The 20,116-nt window shown below is 36.9% G+C and overlaps 3 protein-coding genes across 5 annotated transcripts in view; all 3 read left to right on the top strand.

Annotated features, from left to right (window-relative positions):
* Positions 1-284: 284 nt before the first annotated feature.
* LOC117370945 (nuclear factor of activated T-cells, cytoplasmic 2-like) lies at positions 285-13,057 on the top strand. Its single transcript, XM_033966499.2, has 12 exons — positions 285-559; positions 1,810-2,187; positions 3,263-3,747; positions 4,553-4,626; positions 4,725-4,893; positions 5,508-5,710; positions 6,103-6,275; positions 6,765-6,902; positions 9,139-9,194; positions 9,284-9,416; positions 10,914-11,462; positions 12,986-13,057. The coding sequence occupies exons 1-12, from the start codon at positions 436-438 to the stop codon at positions 13,030-13,032; spliced, it is 2,529 nt and encodes an 842-aa protein (XP_033822390.1). The 5' UTR covers positions 285-435; the 3' UTR covers positions 13,033-13,057.
* A 200-nt stretch (positions 13,058-13,257) lies between these two features.
* Positions 13,258-17,172, top strand: manbal (mannosidase beta like). 2 transcript variants are annotated; one of them, XM_055221961.1, is made up of 3 exons: positions 13,258-13,392; positions 14,321-14,510; positions 16,636-17,172. In XM_055221961.1, the coding sequence occupies exons 2-3, from the start codon at positions 14,364-14,366 to the stop codon at positions 16,747-16,749; spliced, it is 261 nt and encodes an 86-aa protein (XP_055077936.1). In that variant the 5' UTR covers positions 13,258-13,392; positions 14,321-14,363; the 3' UTR covers positions 16,750-17,172. The 2 variants fall into 2 exon arrangements, with proteins under 2 accessions (XP_055077936.1, XP_055077937.1); XM_055221962.1 differs by having other exon boundaries at positions 13,292-13,336; positions 16,636-16,934.
* A 596-nt stretch (positions 17,173-17,768) lies between these two features.
* Positions 17,769-20,116, top strand: part of LOC117370724 (proto-oncogene tyrosine-protein kinase Src-like) — a 34,482-nt gene continuing 32,134 nt past the window's right edge. The window contains exon 1 of one of the 2 annotated variants that reach the window (XM_033966248.2): positions 17,769-18,013. The gene's annotated coding sequence lies outside the window, so the exon portion shown is untranslated. The remainder of the gene's footprint in view (positions 18,014-20,116) is intronic. The other variant, XM_055221960.1, reaches the window with a different exon arrangement.

The raw sequence follows: 20,116 nt of genomic DNA on the forward strand, positions 1-20,116 counted from the left end.
CTCGTTCACGTTCACGTCACACCACTATTTTACACTATTCGATTCATTTCGATCTAACGTTTATGTGTTGGAGTGCACGTGATTTTATAAAGTCGTTTTGTTTTTTGTTTTTTTATTTAAGGCTGAAGATCAACGAAAAATGCAGACAGACACACTTGACGTTACCCAAAATATCTGATCTTCCACCAATATCAAACGAGTATCAAACACAGAGACTGGGGGAAGATAACATTTGAAGAACCAGAGGGCACAGACACAGACAGACAGTTGCAGATTGTCTCCAGACCTGTGCGCACAGACAGGAAGCGCGCGTTTCATCGAACACATTTTCACGCTTTCTGTTTTTACGCAGTTCTCACGCTACGGTCAGACGGACAACAGGACTGACAAGAGAGTAAAACTGAACTCACTGGATACTTTGTGCACGCCTGAGAGATGGCTTCAAGAGGCTTGGGTCTCTCTGAAGGACTGGACCATGATATAAATCAAGACGAGCTGGACTTTTCAGACTTGTTTCTGTACAACCCACCTGAGGATTTTTCTATTGGTCATGACAATGGTAAGATTAATATTAAAAATAGCCTTTTCAGATTTTGTCTCTATAGGAGATACTGCATTTTGAGCTTTTAAGTTTTTATGATCAAAATAGTTCCAATATGGTAACAAACAGATGGCATAACGTTGAAGCCTCCATAACAAATTTTCTATCAAAACAAAACAGTTAATCAATAGCTAAAAATCATTGGGAATAATTTTGTATTTTATTTATTTATTTTTATTTTTTTGACAGTGAAATTGGGTTCATTTCAAAATTTGATCTGATTTGACTTTTTATACAAAGGTAGAGCTGTGAACGTGGCTTATTCATTTGTAAATGTACATGTCATAAACATCATTTGCCATTTGATTGAGACTTTTATATAATGACAAATGGCTATGACCTTTCTCACTACACTAAAATGATCATAAGATAAGTAGGTTTATAAACAGAAGTAACACAGGGCTCATTTGTAAGGCCACAGAGCTTTATGGGCTGTCTGGGTTGTCCATCAACTATCTGTCTTATATTTGATCATTTGCTATTGAATAACTTAAAGGAGCAATATGTAACTTCTCTCTTAGGAGGTCCACCATATAAGGGGCAGAGAAGTAGTTGCATTGCCTGTAATGTTCCTCAGTATAATATTAAACATATTGATCTTGCATGTTTTCAGTTACTTTTAGAGGTATTTTATTTCTAAATAAAACTTTGAAACATGCATTTTTACTAGGGATGGTACAAGATCTCATGCCACAAAATATTGCAAGATAACATGGTCAGATGAGGAATATTCTCTCATGACATTTTTCTTTTTTTTTTCTTTTTTTTTTTTACATTTGAGAGGATTAATTAAGTGCTGGTGAGTTAAACCTCTTGTCAAGCTTTAGTTCGAATAAGCGGTGCTAAACTGACAAATGATGAGCAGAACTGCACAATTTGAGTTACTATAAATTATGTCAAAATCTCGCTTTGTCTTGTTCTCATATAACCAGTCTGGTGTTGTCTTGTTTCATTCTATCCCTAATTCTTACTGTGTGTCACTACTTCACAGATCTGATCTGTAACTTGGCCTGTTTGTGTCAACTTCTTGTCTCCATGTATGTTTAATGCCATTCTATGAACTAATAGGCAAAGCAGTAACATCTATATGGAGAAAGGTAGCAGACACTTCATCCGAAAAATTACATAGTTCACGTTCCCTATCGACTTGCCATATATTAAAAATAATTTATATTTTCTTATAATTTTTTATTCTATTTTATTGACAGATGACCCGCATGGCCTACTCCCAAACCACTCCCACACCCCTCAGTTGGTGGTGGACTGTTCCAGTGCTTACCATCTCTCCTCCTCACCCCAACTAGAACCAAATCAGAACCCCACCGGAGAAGACCAGACCCAGTTCTCCTCACCCATGGGTCTGTCCTCTCGTCCCTCCGATATCCCAGCCCCCAGTCCCAGGATCGAGATCACGCCTTCTGGAGACTCCCTAAACTCCCAACCACACACCCAGAATCTGGGCTCCACAGCACTAGGTGCATACAGGGAGTGTGCCAGCCCCGCCAGCAGTAACTCTTCTACAGGATGGCCCACGGAAAACTGCTCCCCTCTGGCCTCACCCTGTCCCTCCCCGTCCAATGGTGCAGGTATGTCAAGATTCATCTGTATAAGTGGGACTGTATTGTAGAGGACATGTCACCATACAATTATAATAACATTTGAACGTTACTGAGAAGACTTTTAGAAGTAACAAAAATTAGAAGCAATATTCCAGCTTTTTGAGTCTTTTTAAAAATACTAATACTTAGGTTTAAGTTACTACCAAAAAACAATAACAACCGATACCAGTGAATGCGTTCTCTTAAATTCAAATAAAAATTATACAAAGAATTTGTATTTTATTAGTTATTTTGCGACAGCATTGTATAAACTGAATTGCAAATATTGTGAGATGTTCAGCATCAACAGTGTTCCAACTAATTGGATTCATAGTGAATTAATAATAGTGATATGATAGAGAGATGTTATCAGGACTAGACACAAATAACTATACCACACATAGCACTAAAAACACTGAAGTCAAAATGATACCACATGCATATATTTTTGTGGTTTTGAAGAAATCTTATCATTAAAGACACCAAGAAGTCCCCAGGTGCCACCATTCTAGTTTTTATACATGCATCTTTTGTTATTTGATTATATCTAAAATACAGGGTTAGCTGTATAAAAACTGTTAGCCCTGTAGTCTGAAATGTGATTCTTGTATTAGTTTGTCAGTTCATATTTCAGTCTTTTTCTCAGTTCTTCTGGATATGTTTAAAATGTGAACTTTGAACAGAATCCCATTAATAAAACAAATTGCATTGCTTGTTACCCAGTAGATACATTTTTCTGAATGAGGAGAGCTTCAACAACTCGGAAAAATGTTTTTTGTCCGAGTTGAAAAATGCACAGTTGGAAAAAAAAAACATTAAGTCGGGTCAGAACCTGCTGCAGTTTTCCACACTTGATGTCATCTGAAAATGAACGAAAACCAGCTCATATTGTGTATTGTTTTATTTTTATGCACCTTTCAAAAATATATTGCACTTCCAACTCTGTTATTGTGATAGGTCAAGTGTTAGTGCATCTCTAGCCAAAATGTCCAAAATGAATCCACGAAGAGAATATTTAATTGAGTAAATACACACTGTAAATAAAGTTGAATTACACTTGCAGGTTATTGCGTCTCTGCTTTGGACCTCTGCCCTGGACTTCAATCTATCCGCACATCATCCACCCACTCCACCCCAGGCGGGTCACCCCACAACAGCATCCCGGATGACGCCTTCCTCGTCCCCCAACAACCTAACCTCCCCCCGCAACCATCCCGCCCGCACCACCGCTCCCGCTCCTTATCTCCACAGGGCAAACGCTCCTACCACCACCTCAACTCCTGTCCCGGGCCCACTCCCATCAAACAGCGCTCCCGGAGCCCAAGTCCCAGTCCTGTCCCCTCTCCCAATGAGGGGTCCTATTACCTCCACCAGTACCAGACCACCACCCCCTTGCTGAAGGAGATGTTGAGCAATCCCAGTAATTCCATAGTGATGCCTTCCATGGTGGTTCACGCTCCACACAGGCCCATACAGAGACAGGACTGCGTCTACGGGGAGGGGTTCGAGTGGAGCGGAGTGGAGCTGGACAGGGGAGTTAAAAAGGAGGTTAGTTCATTTGTATAATTATTCAAATAAGGTTATGCCATGCTTGATGAAAACTGTACCACAAGTCTTGTTGTATAGGTTTATCACAAAGGAAATGAAAGTATTCAGTAATTCTTAAATAGGTTTGTACTAATAGCGCGGTGCAGTTACGTGGTACAGTTAGTGTAGATGTCAGGACATTCGGTGCCATACTAGATCCATCAAACAGTGTTTCCATGGTTTTACGCAGACTTATAACAGGCAGAGACCGCTACGTATATAAGTACTAAACCCTAAAAAAAATACTAAAATTACCATATGCGCAGACCGTTTCAGACACTTACAAGGAATGTTTCAGTTGGTGGAAGATTTCTTAGAGTCCATTATATTTATTTGTATGTATTTGATAAACATTTTATGCAGCATAAAGCCAAATTCATGTTTTAAAATGCTGCTTTTCTTCTGTGCAATATAATTTGTCAGCACCAAAAATGACAGACTGGAATAGTTCTGACATTTGAGCAATTTGTGCATTTTTTTTTTTCTTTGGAGTTTACATTTGTTTAGTAGCAACCTAATGACAATATCTCGCAGGTGGCATATTTGTCACGTCACGGTCAGATAAAAAAATTACACATTACATTTTTATTATTTTAACTTATATTTTGCCATAATATTTCTTGCTTGACCTCCATCTGAATTTTCAGGTTAAAACTTTAGGGTTAAGCATCAGTTTCTGTATATTTTGTCTGTCTAAATGCTAATTGTTTAAACTTTGGGATTTTATAACATTTTAGTGAGTTGATTATTTGTTTTTGCCTTGCAGGGAAAGCCCGAAACCTTCTATATGGTACCAACAGTGTGGCCAGCTCCTCATCCCACTCACCATGGAGCGTTTAGGTTCGCTGACTCCCTCCATCATCACAAACTATTATCGCTATGTATACTGTGTGTGTTCTACGTTATCATTTATCCTATTCTTCTGTCTTGCACTCCAGTGTGTCCATGGCCCCCCTGCCCTCCCTGGAGTGGCAACTACCGTCTGAGTTGGGGCAGTACAAGCTTGAGATCCTGCAGCACCCCAGAGCATTCCACCGGGCGCACTATGAGACTGAGGGGAGCAGAGGAGCAGTGAAGACAGCCACTGGAGGACACCCAGAAGTACAGGTGAGAATACAAGGAGTAAAATGTGAGTTAAAGGAGATATACTATGAAATATACTATGAAGACAAAAATTATACTATGAAGTCATTCGTGACATTCACGGGACAGAAATAGCTTTAGAATGATCTTGAGCTCAAAGACTAGTTTATGCCCATTACACAGATATTCACAGGGTAATATAAAAGAAAGTACTATGATTTATTGTTGAAAATCACATTCTGTTGTTTAAATAAAGAGTGTTTTTAGTGTCAACATTGTGCTATATCTTAGTATTGAAATCGACACTGAAATTTTAGTATTGTGACAACACTAGTATTAACTGCATCTTTTCTTCTTTTGGCAATAATTAAGTTGTATTGTTAAAGAAAAGTGATGTTAATGTTTTTTGGTTTGGTTTGTTTGGTTTGGTTTGGTCATGTACGTGATTTTTTTTTTTATTTATGAAACTTTTTATGAAACATTTTGTAACCCTGCAAGTCTTACTTTTTAAAATAATTGCCAAATGCATCTAGCTGTGGGCAGGGATAACATGAAACTCTGAGTTAGCCTATGCTGTTCATCACATCTGAATATACAATCTTTAACTAATAAATTTACACTCCTCTCATCTCCCTCAGCTCTTTGGGTACTACGGCTCCTCTCCTCTCAGCCTACAGGTCTTCATTGGTACTGCAGACGAGAAACTACTGAAGCCCCACTCATTTTACCAGGTCCACAGAGTAACAGGAAAGACGGTTACAACTCACAGCCTGGAGAGAGCGATCAACGGCACCAAAGTATTAGAAATCCCTCTGGAGCCCAAGAATAACATGAGAGTTGTGTAAGTAGCCAGTTACAACATTTGCATAAATTAGAGCTTAAACTAGAGCTGCTGCTCCTCCACATCGAGAGGAGTCTGCTTGGCTCGGACGCCTCCCTGGACTGCTGTTTCAGGCCTGTCCAACTGAAAGGAGTCCTCGGGATCTTTCCAGCATGCAATTCATTCTATGTGCACTGGGAGACTACTTATCCAACTATATAATTACTACCACTACTAGACCAGTTATTACTTATACAAATACTTCTACTACGTCATACTGCTCCAGAAGCTGATAGGTAACTTAATTTTCTTGAATGCAGTAGTAACAGGCTCACTGAAATTTGCCATTTTCACCTTGTCTTTCTATATTATTCTTTTGTATTGTATGATGATTTGCTGATGTATATTTCTAGGATTGACTGCGTGGGGATTCTGAAGCTAAGGAATGCGGACATTGAGCTACGAAATGGGGAGACCGACATCGGCCGTAAAAACACACGCGTGCGCCTGGTGTTCAGAGTGCACATCCCTGAACCTGGTGGACAATTGGTGTCACTGCAAATCTGCTCCCTGCCCATAGAGTGCTGTAAGGAACTGCTGTACTGTATATGTAACTTAAAACCACAGTATGTAACTTGTCTTGCCAACATAGAAATATTTGTGTCCTTACTGTAACTGGGCTTAGTAGTTTGGTTTTAAATTTCCACTGAATCATGCAGGTGATGTGCCACCATTAGAAAGTCACATACTGTACTTTTAAGAATGACATGATTAGTTAATTTAAGTTCTTAAAGCAGTTGGTTTCTTGGATCTTTAAGCTCAACTCAGAGATGGGAGATATATAAATTTATTAGTCTAGTTTAATTAGTCTATGATTAGAACAATTTAAACAATCTGTAAACAGGATGAATGTTTTGATGATAATTCTTGCTATTTAGGCCAACCACAACACTTTACAATAGGTTTGGTAGCACTTGTTGCAGTAAAGAATAATAAGTAGTTGCAGTTCTTTGTTTACTTTTATCCAGCTGACATGGCTTCTACATCACAGTTACCATCTGTTTCCTGTTTCCAGCCCAGCGAGCCCAGGAGATGCCCACAGTGGAGAGACAGGACCTGGACAGATGTTCGGTTCTTGGGGGACAACAGATGGTTTTGACCGGGCTCAACTTCACCTCGGACTCCCGGGTCGTCTTCACAGAGAAAACACAAGGTGAGTCATTTCACACAGCTCATCCTGAGACAGCAGATTTGAAAGTTACTTGGCAGTACTAACACAAATAAATGGTTTGGTAATGAATAATACTAATCTGTTATGGGTTTAGATAAATGCTAAAGTTGGAGATGTTATTGGTTATCCTAGAATGTTCCACAGCATGGCATTAAACGTATCTATTTACCAATTATTCTGTTACATGCATTGTTTTGGCGACAACAATTCCTTCAAATTCAAGAGCTAAATGCCCAGTCAGTAATACATTCTATTGTGTATAAGCCAACGTATTTAAAATTTAACCTACTTTTTGATGTGGTCTTTGGTAGTGAATGCAGTTACATGCAACTAAAAACATCATTTGGTTTCACATGTGAACTGTTGTGTTACTACTATTAGTACTTTTACTATACTTACCACCACTACTACACCTTCTGCTATTATTATGCAAGGTACAAATACTATTACTGTTCTATTTCCACTAGCACTGCAGTAATTGTTGATTTCTTAATTCCTCTGTCATCATAGTTATCATTATATCATAAATTATCTCTAGGTAGCATTGGTATCTTCTTAAATGCTGACTTTGAATTTGGTTGGTGAATCTGTTAGTGAATGACATCTGTCCAACCACGTAGTATCTAATTTCACTGATAACTATTTTGTTATTTTCTCAACCTACAATACTCCCACTCCCCTTCACACAGTGCACATATTGTCATCTTATTTGCATAGCAGCCGTTGCACTAACTTTCAGTGAGACAGATATGAGTGTCTGGATGACGTATAGATAATTAGAGAGATGAGAAGAGCAGCCAAACATTTACTCAAAAGTACTGTTACTTCAAAATAATATTACTCAAGTAGAAACACAGAGTAGTGGTCCAAAAATGTCTTGAAGTTAGAATTTTAAAGTATTTGAGGAACCTACTACTCAAATAAGAGTGTTTGAACATAATTTATAACTTGAAGTTAAAGGAAGGGAGTGGTGCAGAAACATAAACCTTTTGTCACTTAGACTGTAGACTTACAGTGAGAATAATTACCAAAACATTTTCTATAGTAAGAGGTACTGTTATACTGTCAAACATATTTGGCGATTTTAATAAAAAGTTACTCAAGTAAATATAACTGAGTACTACCCCCCCTCTGGCTGATTATTACTTTTGTTTTTCTTGTGCAACCAGTAGCAGGCCACATGTTGTGAGAGTAGGATGGGTACAGTCGGCTCTGTGCTTGCTCCGAGGTTAGATGCAACAGGATGTGGTGAGACAGATAAAGACTGAGAATTGAAGTTTTTGTAGAGTGGGTTGTAACATGCTAAAAAGTTAGATGGGAATGAAACAGAATCAGGCTCAGAGCTTTTCCACTTGTCATCATACAACAGTTTATTTTCAATCTTCCCTCCCAACTGGTAAATATCAGTGAGCAGCAAATTACACACCTACTTTTATGTAGGTCATTTTGTCCCAGTTGTGTTAAATCAACAGCTTGTTAATTTTTTGATTAGTTGACCAGCCAAGTTATTTTTTTTCTTCAAATATTACAATTAGATGATGAAGATGAAATTTTGATTTAGGAATACCACTATCTTTGGTATAGAATGTGTTTTGGCACATGTTTTGAAGTCTGAATAGTCCAGATAACAATAACAGACCGTTTATGGACCCTTTTAGTATTTTATGCTGCATGTGGGTCTGGATAATGAGCTGAGTGAATGTTAATGGAGTTTTTTGCAAAGTGACTAAGATTGTAAGATTGTATGGTTGGAAAATTGTATTTAAGGCCTGATCATTTTTTAATGTAAATTTTATTGTTGTTGTATTTTTGATCCCTGTGACCCTGACCCGTGGGACTACGGATGGAAATTAGCCGTATGGCTACAATCCAGCGTGTTTACATTCGTGCTTTTGTCATCTATGTTCATTAACATGCATAAACAAATAATTAAATAAATAGATACAATTTACTAAAATAGTTGACAATTATTTTAATTGGTAAATCACAATTATTACAATTATTGTTGCAAAACCATTACCATGGAGTAAAGTAGGATGACCGATGACATGTCCTTAAGTTTTGTGACCACACTAATACTTTTACCAAAGATCTGGAGATATATATATATATATATATATATATATATATATATATATATATATATATATATATATATATATATATATATATATATATATATATATATATATATACGTTCTTCTTTTCTTTTTTTCAGATGGAGAGCAGATCTGGGAGGCTGATGCAACAGTCGACAAGGACAAGACACAATTTGTGAGTTACGTTCCATCTCACTCATAGCATGCATAAACCTATAAAAATGTGTCGCTTTTACATTTGAAATTCTTCTTTGAAACTTCCAGAACATGCTGTTTGTTGAGGTCCCTCCATATCGAGATAGGAGGATTTGCCGCCCTGTCAAAGTCCACTTCTTTGTGATCAATGGGAAAAAGAACATGAGCCAGCTGCAGCACTTCACCTACACTCCGCTCATAGGTACTGTGTCTTTTTTCAGCAATAAAATTGCTAGAATAAGGCAAGATTGATCACTTTAATGGCATATTGTGGAGGATTTCAAGGAAAGCAATAACATTTCCAAGGAGACACACAGGTGGAGGACCCCTCATAGGAAACGTTACATAGCGCACCTTTTACAATAGCTTTGATTGTTATTGTCACCTGGAGCAGACAAAACATTTATGATTTTCAAGTAAAAAGGTATAAGTTTTATTTGTCAGTACACCTACAGACTCTTAGGCTTGTTTCATTTCTGTTTTTCACAAATTGAAAAGCCCCTAAATAAAACAGAGAACATGTGGGTGATAGTGCAGTGTTTCACATTAATAGAGGAGACTATGGTGGCTCCCCAGAGTCAAATTTTCATTCCCATAATCAAAAAACTAGCTGAGCAAAAAAAAAGGTAAAACAAATTATACTTTACGTTTGTAGTGTTATCATAAACTTATAGGACTAAGCATTTTAATCTGTGCTTTATGTTCAGTGGAGGCGTATGTGATATTTATACACTAAAATATTACATTAAATTTTGTATTAAATACAATTATTAAAATTCCTTTGTCTTACTTTAAACCTGTGGGAAACATTGTAGTGGGTGTGTTGGTAAGGGTTTGCCAACTGACCAGAGGGTAGAAGCTTCAGATCTTTCTTTAAGTACATACTGTCCTAATAATGTGGCTGGTTTCAAGAAGTTGGGCCGACTTATCCATGTGAATACATGCACTGTGACATCTATGTAAGTGTGTCTATAATAGCTTGCTGCTGTAAAATGTGCTGTAGACTATTGTGAAGGGTGTAAAGTTTAATAATTATAATGAATCTAGGCCTGTCACAGTTTTGAAGTGTGATCTATTGCTGCAGTAAATATTACCATAAGCTATAGTTAATGGCAGTGCTCTGCCACTGTTGCTCCAAGACAGGAAAATGCAGCAAACCATTTACTAAATAAAACTGACTTCAACATAAGCTAATGAGCTGTAATAAATAAGAGATATGTGCTTCATTCAATCTTCTACAACTTACTCATTATACTTCAAGAATGAGAAAAAGTTCCTCAGAAGTGTGCATGAAAGTATTAATCACAATCATTTCAAAATGGTTGCATTTATCAAACTGCAAACACTGCAATTATTGAAGTAACTTCCTCCTATTAGGTAAAAAAGTGCTAACCCTGTTTTGACCTCTATAACATGTTCTGAAATCTATATATGATTATTATATTAGTTTGGCAGTTCAGATTTCAGTCTTCTCTCAAAAAGTAAATGATCCTGGTAGTTTTAACATGTGAAATTTGAACAGAATCCTACTATCAAAGCATAAATCACAAATAAGAATCACAATATTGAAAAATCATAATAATTTTTTTTTTTTTTTCCAAACTGTGCAGCCCTCGTATCCACACTCAGTCAAGTCAAAGCTATTATATTATGAATCCTTTCCTAATGTATTTCATCCAATTCAAACTCTTCTCTCCAGCCATTAAAGCTGAACCAGTGGATGACTACCAGGTGAATTACAGCTACCAAGAAAACCTTGCAATGTCTGGCCTCTCCATGAAGTCCCTTTATCATCACACAGAGCAGGACAACACCCTCCAAGTTCTCGGGGTCTCTCCTACACTGTACAGCCATCTTTCCACCATAGACCCCCGAATCCATGGACTACTACCTGATCAACTAGACACTTCTTATCACCAATACCTGTCTAACCCTTTGCTCTACCACAAGCAACGCTATAACAACAATTCTCCCACAATATCATGTTCTACCACTCACCAAAAAGCTACTTTTTCCAATCCCTGTGACACTAGCCAACATGGAGATGCCATAGGGAGTTCTCAAGAAATCAGAAGTTCATATCAGACACTGTTGGGGAAGTCACCACCATCTAGACTGACCCAAGTCTGTAGACCAAAACCAAGCAGCGAATCGACCAATCAGGGAAACTCGGGAAGAAGTGACCAGGAAGAACCAGAGAGGACAACCGTGAAACAAGAACATATCAGCTACACTTATCTGGAGGATGGTGAGTAACAACAACATAAAGAGTATTTTCTTAAACCTAAACTATATGGGGTAAAAAGGTTTAAGAAATATTGGAATTAAAATAAAATGTAATGAGAAATAATTTATTTATTTATTTATTTATTTATTTATTTATTTATTTATTTATTTATTTATTTATTTATTTATTTATTTATTTATTTATTTATTTATTTATTTATTTATTTATTTATTTATTTATTTGACAGGGACAATGTAATCAGACATAGTTACAAAATGAACATTGCAGCTGATGTGATGCATACAGAGTTTATAGCAAGAGCTAATTTTCAACTCCCGTCCCTGGTTGGGCTTTCTTACAATTTACTAATATGCAATGTACATTAAAACACTTATCCCTTAAAATAGTTACCTCAGTGCCCAAATATACATTTAACACTCACACTTTCTCTCACTCATACTACTTGAAATATATGAATGAAATATATTTCATACATAGACTTTAGTGGTTAGAGGTTACTGTTTGGATTAAGGAGATGTGGACATAATTTAATCCAGAAAAAATATGTCCAAGTTTTATTGGCTTGGCGGAAAGAGCATTTACCCCATAACAAGAATATATGTCTGTGCACTATGTTGTAATCAGTACAGCATAGGCTTGGCTGTCTCAATCAATCAAAATAACTTTATTTTAATATACTCTATAGTGAGTTTAAACTTTGTTTTGCTGTTTTGTTTTGTTTTTCAAACCAAATACATTTTCAGAGCGTGGGTTAGTCACTGACAGCAATACAGTTAAAGGTGTTAATGATGAGGTGTGAATACGTGGGCACAGTACAGTTTTTATTATGCTTTGGTTTTATTCTTAGACATAAGTGGTTAAGCATTTGGTTGTGCTCTGGAGATGCACCCATGCACTCTGTCTGCAACTTCCTGTCTGAAAATCCTTCTTTTATACAGAATGTTTGTTCTGTGCATCACTTTTCTGATTAAATACATTATCACACACAGATAGATTACAAGATATTGATTAAAACACTAACAGCAACAATCAACATAAACTTATTTTTTAGAGAGTAAGAAAGTAAATGAGTAAATCAAAGAGGAAGTACATTGTGTAGGCAAATGTGGCAATGTTGTTCTTTGTTCTGGTGTCAAAAATAGACACAACTAGACAGCTGCTAGTGGCAAACTACAGATTTTAATATTAAGCTTGAAAATCGATAGTTTGATTGGTCAGCTTTTTTTTGCTTTTTTTTTTTTTATAATTAATTTATAGCATATTGTAAATTTAGGATGTCACGCAAAATTTCCTCATTCCACACTAATAATATGATTTTTTGCAACAAATACAGTGACACTTAATTTTCCTCATTTCTTTTTCCTTTTTTGTTCAGTTATAAAAGACAGACCTCTACTGGACATAAAAATGAAATGCAATTACAATTAACATTAAGCCTAAATAAAATTTCTCTTACCCTTCACACATAATCTATTACCTATCATGCCCTTACCTATAAATATTTTTGTTGTTGTTTTTTTCAGTGAATGACATCATAAGAAGAGACCTCACAGACCCCAGTTTGAAATAATTACAATTTTGAATTCTTATACCCATTTTCTTTACTTTTTATATACAAAATATCTTCTGTAATATATTTTGTATCAGTATTTCAATGATTCTTTTTACAATCATGTCTATATCTCTTCTCATATTTTGTAAACTAGAATAAATATTTTCAGTATATTTTGGTGGAGTTTGTCATCTGTCCACTTGGGGGCGCCATTTCCTTTCTTTTATTCACTGCATACGTCACTTCCGGGACGATATTTCCCTTTGTAGCAGACTGTTAAATCCGCTGCATCTTTTTTTCTAGATATTCTTCATATTTTTGAGTAAGTTTTTATATTTTTTATTAAAAATACATTGTGCGAAGTTTTTTCTGCCAGTTGTAAGTATGCATTTGTCTTTGATTGAATATTTTGTTCATATATTTCTCTAAGATTGTGGCGTACTGTACTAGCTAATGTGGTGTTGAATGTAATTAGTAGATCTTTGGTAAATGATTATTATGAAACTGTTGTATTAACTTAAAAAAAACATATTTGTTAGGATATGAGTTAATTAACATAGTAAAATATTAAAAATGACGTGTAAACCAGTAGTGCCATAATCACATAAGGACGCTACATTCCATCGAAGGAAACTTAACTTTACTGAGTCAGTTTTGTCATGTTTATGTATGTTTTCCATTTCGATTAATTTGTGTTAAATCTGGATATGGAATGTTCTGGTCCAAACTTTTAGGGTATCTCGGATTAATTTACTGAGACTGGCAAAAATATAAGAAGAGAATTATAGTTTTTCAATGGTTGATCAATTAGAACGCAAAATTGACAATGGAATCTAACTTCATGACATGATTTATACTGTTTTCATTAAGATTGTTGAATAGGTTAGTGTTCTTGTGGGATATATGCTGAAAAAGTGAATCAAAAATTTTCCCCGTGATATTGAATGTTCACGATTTTATCTTATTTTTTTTAAGAAATTACTTTCAATAATGTTAATTATCTGGACTGAAACAATCTAGACTTTTAATCATTGCTATTTAACAAATAATTGTCAAATTTCTTCCTACAATGTCTGAAGTCATAACCTCATGCTTTTACTGATAGAGAAGACCCAAGCCGATTATTGACAATTAGAAATGACTAGGCTAAATCTTGATGTCAATACAAATTCAATTAACTGAACAGCCTTAGATTGGTGTAATCAACTTTTAGATTTTAATCATATATAAAAACTCGAATGATCAATAAGTCACTAAACTTTACATGTTACGAAGCATAAACATGCTTGTTATCTTGTTTACAAAGGCCAACTTCCAAACACATAGTCCACCTTCAGAGCAGCAGCAGCATGTCGGAGCTGGACCTGTCCCCTCCGGAGGTCCCTGAGCCAACCTTTTTGGAGAGTGTGCTGAAGTACGGCCTGTTTTTGGGAGCCATCTTCCAGCTCATCTGCATACTCGCCATCATCATTCCCTCGTCTAAAGGCCATGAGCAGGTCGGTCTGGGTAGACACTTAATTAATAACTAATATGCAATAATAAACTATCCAATAGGGAAGTCACATTGTCACACCATATTTTCATGGACATTGTTAGCATGTTGAATTGTAAGCCCCTTGATAGGTCTTTACATGCATATTTGTTACTGCAGAATGGTTAGAATTAAAAGAACTGCGAGTGATCATAAAGTCTCTTTACAATAAAAAAAAAAGTATTACAAAGGCAATTAATAAGATATCTGATTTTAATACACCTCTATATGGGCACCTGAGATGTTCTTGGCGGCTCACTTCTCTTTCTATCTAACACTGTCCCTGTCTCCATACATTTTTTGTGCCATGCATGAATTGACATGCGTGATGGTGGATCTCTTCCATACTTTGTTCTATAGTTTCATTGCGTCTGCAGATCTCAATAATCCATGATACACATTGTGCCTTCTCTTGAGATATAGCCCTTTCTTAGGGGTTCACTCAAAGGGATACCTGTTTATTCAACAGGTCACCTAACTGACAAAATGCAATGTGATTAAATCTTTTATAGTTAGTACAATGAGTACAATAGACCAAATCTCACTAATATATCTAATCAATTGCCTTTGTAATTAAATTTTAAAATTGTAAAAATATAAAGTGACTTTATGGATACCCTGTATGTAAGCAGTACACCTTTCCTTCAGTCAAGATAATTTTGATATTTTTAGGCAGATTTGGGGACAAAGACCGACCCCATTATATTTTATTTAAAGATAAATAAAATTTGTTTTGCACAACAACAGCTTTCCTTGGGTACACTGACAAGCTTGCCAGTCTATGCGAATGGCCTCTCCAACCACCACCAATCACTCACTCACACACACACATTACATTCCTATTAGACATAGCGGGTGAAGTGTCTTGACCAAGGGTTCAATGGTGTCCGACCTTCAGGTTGGTGGGAAAACACGCAAACCACTGAGATGTTGCCATCTTATTTGATCATAATTTTCTAAATGACTTGTGGCCACTTACCAGTTTACATCTGTGATGCAAAGAAAGCAGAGAGTAGGAGACATTAATTTAGTGGTAAGTGCAGGCTGTGCGGCTGAAGACAGAGCCATTAAGAGGTTACTGTCACAGTGTCTATAATAACAGCTGTCAGGAGACTCCCATTATAGACAAGAGCCTGTTAATCCACTGTGTAATTATTCTATTTTCACTGATTTCTTCTCACTCCATGTCTGTGATTTATTCTTGCATACATTAGCTGTCCTTTAACCTGAAAAAGACCAAGTAATAATTCATCATTCAATTACTGTGAGACAATTGTTTTTAAAGGTGCTCTGTGTAACTTTTCTGGTGGGGGGTACGTGACCATCTTGGCTCCATGTTGTTATTATTAATCAACATCATCCCCATGGTATCAGGTTGGCTTATGATTAAATACTCACTAGATATGCATTCTTCTAATTCTTATCATATGAAACTGAAAACTGTTACATAATTAACTGGCACTAGTGTATTAGTATTAACCACTGTACGATAAGAACACTTTTATTAGCCCCACAAAAGGAAAAGTGCAAAAGCAAAGCACTAGAGCAGCACCGGTTTTCATACCAGAGTGATCATTTTAAAAGCTTTTTTAGTCAATATTGTAATTTTCAACTCAAAGTAATAGTATTTGTTTATTATGTCATGTGGTCTTACACTAGTTCTGATAAAACTCAAAATGAAACTGTTCAAGAAAGGTCCAATTTTATCCAGTTTTGTGATTTTTATGTATTTTTATTTTTTCCTCTCAGTATGGAGTGAGTGAGTATCTAGTCACGATACTGGTTTTAATATCAATTAGTGTCAGATTTTTGATGCTTTTGGAAACTCTATATTAAAATGGGCTCATCAAAAAAAAAAAAAAATTCTATACAATATTTATTTTTTTCATACAGTCAAAGTAGGAAAACTATCACTAAAACTACTAGGTCTATGAAAAGTAGTTTGTACAGTAAAAGCTAACATATTTTTAATCACATTTGGATTTTTGATTGTAATTGTATGTATGATACTGTAATACTACCTCATACTTCATCATTCATCATACTACCTCATTCACAATCACTTAATTTCATCTATACTTTCTCTACAGGAGGAGACGGAGGCCACCGATAACAAAACTACAGCAGAACAAATGAAGAAGTCTAAAGGAGCAGCGCCCCAGATCCGGCAGAAACCAAAGAAAGAGAGTAAAAAGAAGAGATAAACTGTGTTGTGTTGTGTGTGTGTGTGTGCGTGTGTGAGTGAGAGCGAGAAAGAGAGGTGTGTGTAAGGAGTGTGTTTGTGCGTCATCATGATCGTGTTGGCCTGTTATTACTGGTACCACTATGATAACATAAAACACTCATTTCAAACAGAACTATTATTTACTGTTTCTTGAGGACTTTATTGTCATTTTTGTGTGTACACAGTTACTACAATTTCATTTTTATTTGAATAAACAAACACAAAAATCATTTGACTAATTATTTGATTGCGTAACTGGTCATCCTGTCAAAGGTTATGTTGCAATTGGATTTCTCTTTGAGACAGAATCTATAAGTATAAGAATCTATCGTTGTTTTATTTCTGTTTCTTTTCCTATGCTTTGTACCAGGTTTATCATTTTCTTGTCTGTTTCTTTGTCTCCTGTGCATATTTCTATCTCTTGTCAAGTCCTGTTATGTTTTGTACTGTACTGTTTTTTCCATAAATAAAATAATGTAAAAAATATTCCATTCTATAGACAAATCATCAATAAATCATTCTAGCAATCTTATTTCTCAACAAATATGTATATGTGGTTAAATATATAAGCTATAAGGAATGAATTGGTATTGGATTAACCTAACCAGAACAGCTCACTCTGCAGTAATCTGAAACAACATGATTACCCATTTGGACTATTACATAAAACGTAAAAACTATGGTTCTGTTGTCGTGTGCACTGACACCTCTGCCGTGCCTTTTTACGCCATCAGCGCGAAAACGAATCCTGGCGCGGTGCTGCTGCTGCTGCGTAAAAAGCGTAAACCCATCAGCGCTGCGCTTGGAGTGATGCAGTACGCCGTGGTGGTGCCATTCCCCCTCACAACGAGCCGTATCTCCTCTTCTACTCCACACTCACCACTCCTCCTCCTCTACCACCACGACATCGGCTGTTCTCCGCTGGCTTCCCCCGTGGACAGGCTGTTCGTCCCCGGCGCAGCTTGGTCCCTCCGCCTCCCCCCTTCCTCCTCCTCCCGTCTGCCTCGCTCTCTCCCAGGAATGACCGCCTCCTCCTCGCGGTACCTTTTTGCCGAAATCCCCTAAATGGGCTTCGTGGCTGGGCCGAGGTTTCCACAGCAACTGGCCATCCACTTCTCTCACTTCTCTAATGAGGACAGCCGTGGGGATTTAACAACGCGGTTCCTCGCTTCTGCCGCTGCTGCCGCTGCTGCCGCCGCCTGTCGTCTCTGATTTTTGGGCTCGATCTCAAGACCCGTCCAAAGGTGAGACGACTCAATCATGCGATGGTCCAAAATAGAAACCTACTCTTATTTCACGCTGGATTTCGCCTGTGCGTAATTCCCTACACCAAGCGTTACGCACAGTGTCCATTAGTGACTTGTGTTTTCATTGTTATGTGGCCAGTCAGTCTATCAATGGAGCGTGTGCATTTGGCCAGCGTTTGTTTATCAGGGTTTACTACAGCATATAGCAGAGAAATTGGGAAAACGTCCGGGAAATGCTTACGTTTTTTCCCCACATTTACGTCAGCTTGTGTCTGATAAAGACGCACGAAAAGGACTGCGCAAAGGATCATAAAATAAATCTATACTCGACGTTCAAAATGGAGCTGTAGAAGCACCTGTTTTGATCCGTCAGGACTGAATATGAGCGTGGAAACCATAAGCTACGACATTAGACCGTGGGACCCCCCTGTTCCCATTCACAAATCCGTGTTTACGACAGAAATTCAGGAGCGATTTGGCGAAAAAAAGGCCTAGTTTTTGTCCATGCGTTTTCCCCCTGTAGTAAGATGTTTCCTGACAGACAGCTGCTGTTTACCCCAAGCAGCGACCACCCCACCCTCCCCATTGATTCTTGGAAAGCCCATCACCAATAGAAAAGACGTTCAGATAATAGCATTTTAATTATATAAAAAGCCAATCTTGGAGCTATGGTGTTGGTTGGGATTTGGATATGTGCCAACTCATTTGCATAAATCAGTTGGTTCGTCTTAGCTGTGAATGAGACCAAAGACCGAGACCAATGCGTTTGTGTATTATGGGAAACCCCGTGATGGGAAGTACCTGTGGAAATGGCCAGGGAGAGTACAAGTTATCATGAAGCAAGCCTGTATGTATAAATATGTCAACAAATGCATTGGTTGGAAATGAAATGCTTTTCCATTTGCCTATTGTTCAAAAGCCCTTGTTGTGCCTATAGATCACACTGCTATTTCAAATTTCCCCATTTTAAAACATTTTTTTAATGTTTTTTGTAAAAGCTGTTACAATAAACGCTCAAATATGTGATTTTTTTTTTTTTTTTAATATATATATATATATATTTTTTTTTTTCTGTGGTCAGTAATAATTCAATGGAGTTAATAATCAGGCCTATACAGTTGTTGGATCGAGGTGAATCATTGGACATGAGGTTTTGGTTGATTGTTCACTGTGCAAACGAAGCATTTATTTATTAGTTTAGAATGAGTTTGGTAAATGTTACAGTCCTTTGCAATTTTTATGTAAAAGACCTAAGATATAAGTAGAATAGGGCATCACAGAGTGGCTTCTGATTAAAATATGTCTCATGTAAGATATGCAATTCTTTTTACGATTGTGTTTCCTCCAGTTTTCAATAGGCTACTTAAAGATGCACTGTGTAACTTTTCTTGAAACATTATTGCCCGGAATATTTTCTACAGTGTAGCTGACATCTATTATTCCATGGAGTCAAGCAGGTTGCACCAGAAGTCCAAGTTACAAGCCAGATCTATGGACAGGCAAACACACTCACAGTAAGAATGCATGCTTTTCGAACAATAAAAGCACTTGTAATTGAATAAGCGCAAGATAGATATGTTTAATGCCTTATTGCGAAACATTCTAGTCAAAGCTCAGTGAAAACAAGCAAGTGCACACCCTCCACTCAAAGTTACACCGTGCATCTTTAAGTTACTTTCAAAGAAACTGATGTGGTGAGTTAAGATGATGAGAAAAATGTAAATAGATGAGTTCTGGCCACAAATATATGGATTAAAATGGCATTCTCAGTCTAACCAATCCTTTTGTATTCCAGTCGAAATCATAATTGCTTCAGCTTATAGCAATGTGTACAAATTGTGTGCGCGTGCCTGTCCATATGCTATCAAAACCCCACATATCCGGTATGAAGTATGTCTCTATTCTTCAGTTTAATTTATGATCCCTATAGCGGTGAGTGCTGTGTAAAATATGCATTTGTCATTAGTTTAAGAGAGTGCCATGGATTAGTAGAGTTAATCATTGACTCGGCGTATGGCACCAGAGGAATGAAATGGCACTCAGCTCCACCCCTTGGCCCCACCCTCTCCCTGCCTTGGGTAAATTAATCATGACAGGATA

The sequence above is a fragment of the Periophthalmus magnuspinnatus genome, chromosome 5, assembly GCF_009829125.3.
Source record: "Periophthalmus magnuspinnatus isolate fPerMag1 chromosome 5, fPerMag1.2.pri, whole genome shotgun sequence".
In the NCBI taxonomy this organism is placed as follows: Eukaryota; Metazoa; Chordata; class Actinopteri; order Gobiiformes; family Gobiidae; genus Periophthalmus; species Periophthalmus magnuspinnatus.

Bases quoted from the DNA above. Each gene is read 5' to 3' on its own strand.
- LOC117370945 (XM_033966499.2), top strand. From the start codon at position 436: ATGGCTTCAAGAGGCTTGGGTCTCTCTGAAGGACTGGACCATGATATA. The intron at 4,627-4,724 runs GTTCGCTGACTC...CTTGCACTCCAG, and splicing joins ACTCACCATGGAGCGTTTAG to TGTGTCCATGGCCCCCCTGC. The intron at 6,903-9,138 runs GTGAGTCATTTC...TCTTTTTTTCAG, and splicing joins CTTCACAGAGAAAACACAAG to ATGGAGAGCAGATCTGGGAG.
- manbal (XM_055221961.1), top strand. From the start codon at position 14,364: ATGTCGGAGCTGGACCTGTCCCCTCCGGAGGTCCCTGAGCCAACCTTT. The intron at 14,511-16,635 runs GTCGGTCTGGGT...CTTTCTCTACAG, and splicing joins CGTCTAAAGGCCATGAGCAG to GAGGAGACGGAGGCCACCGA.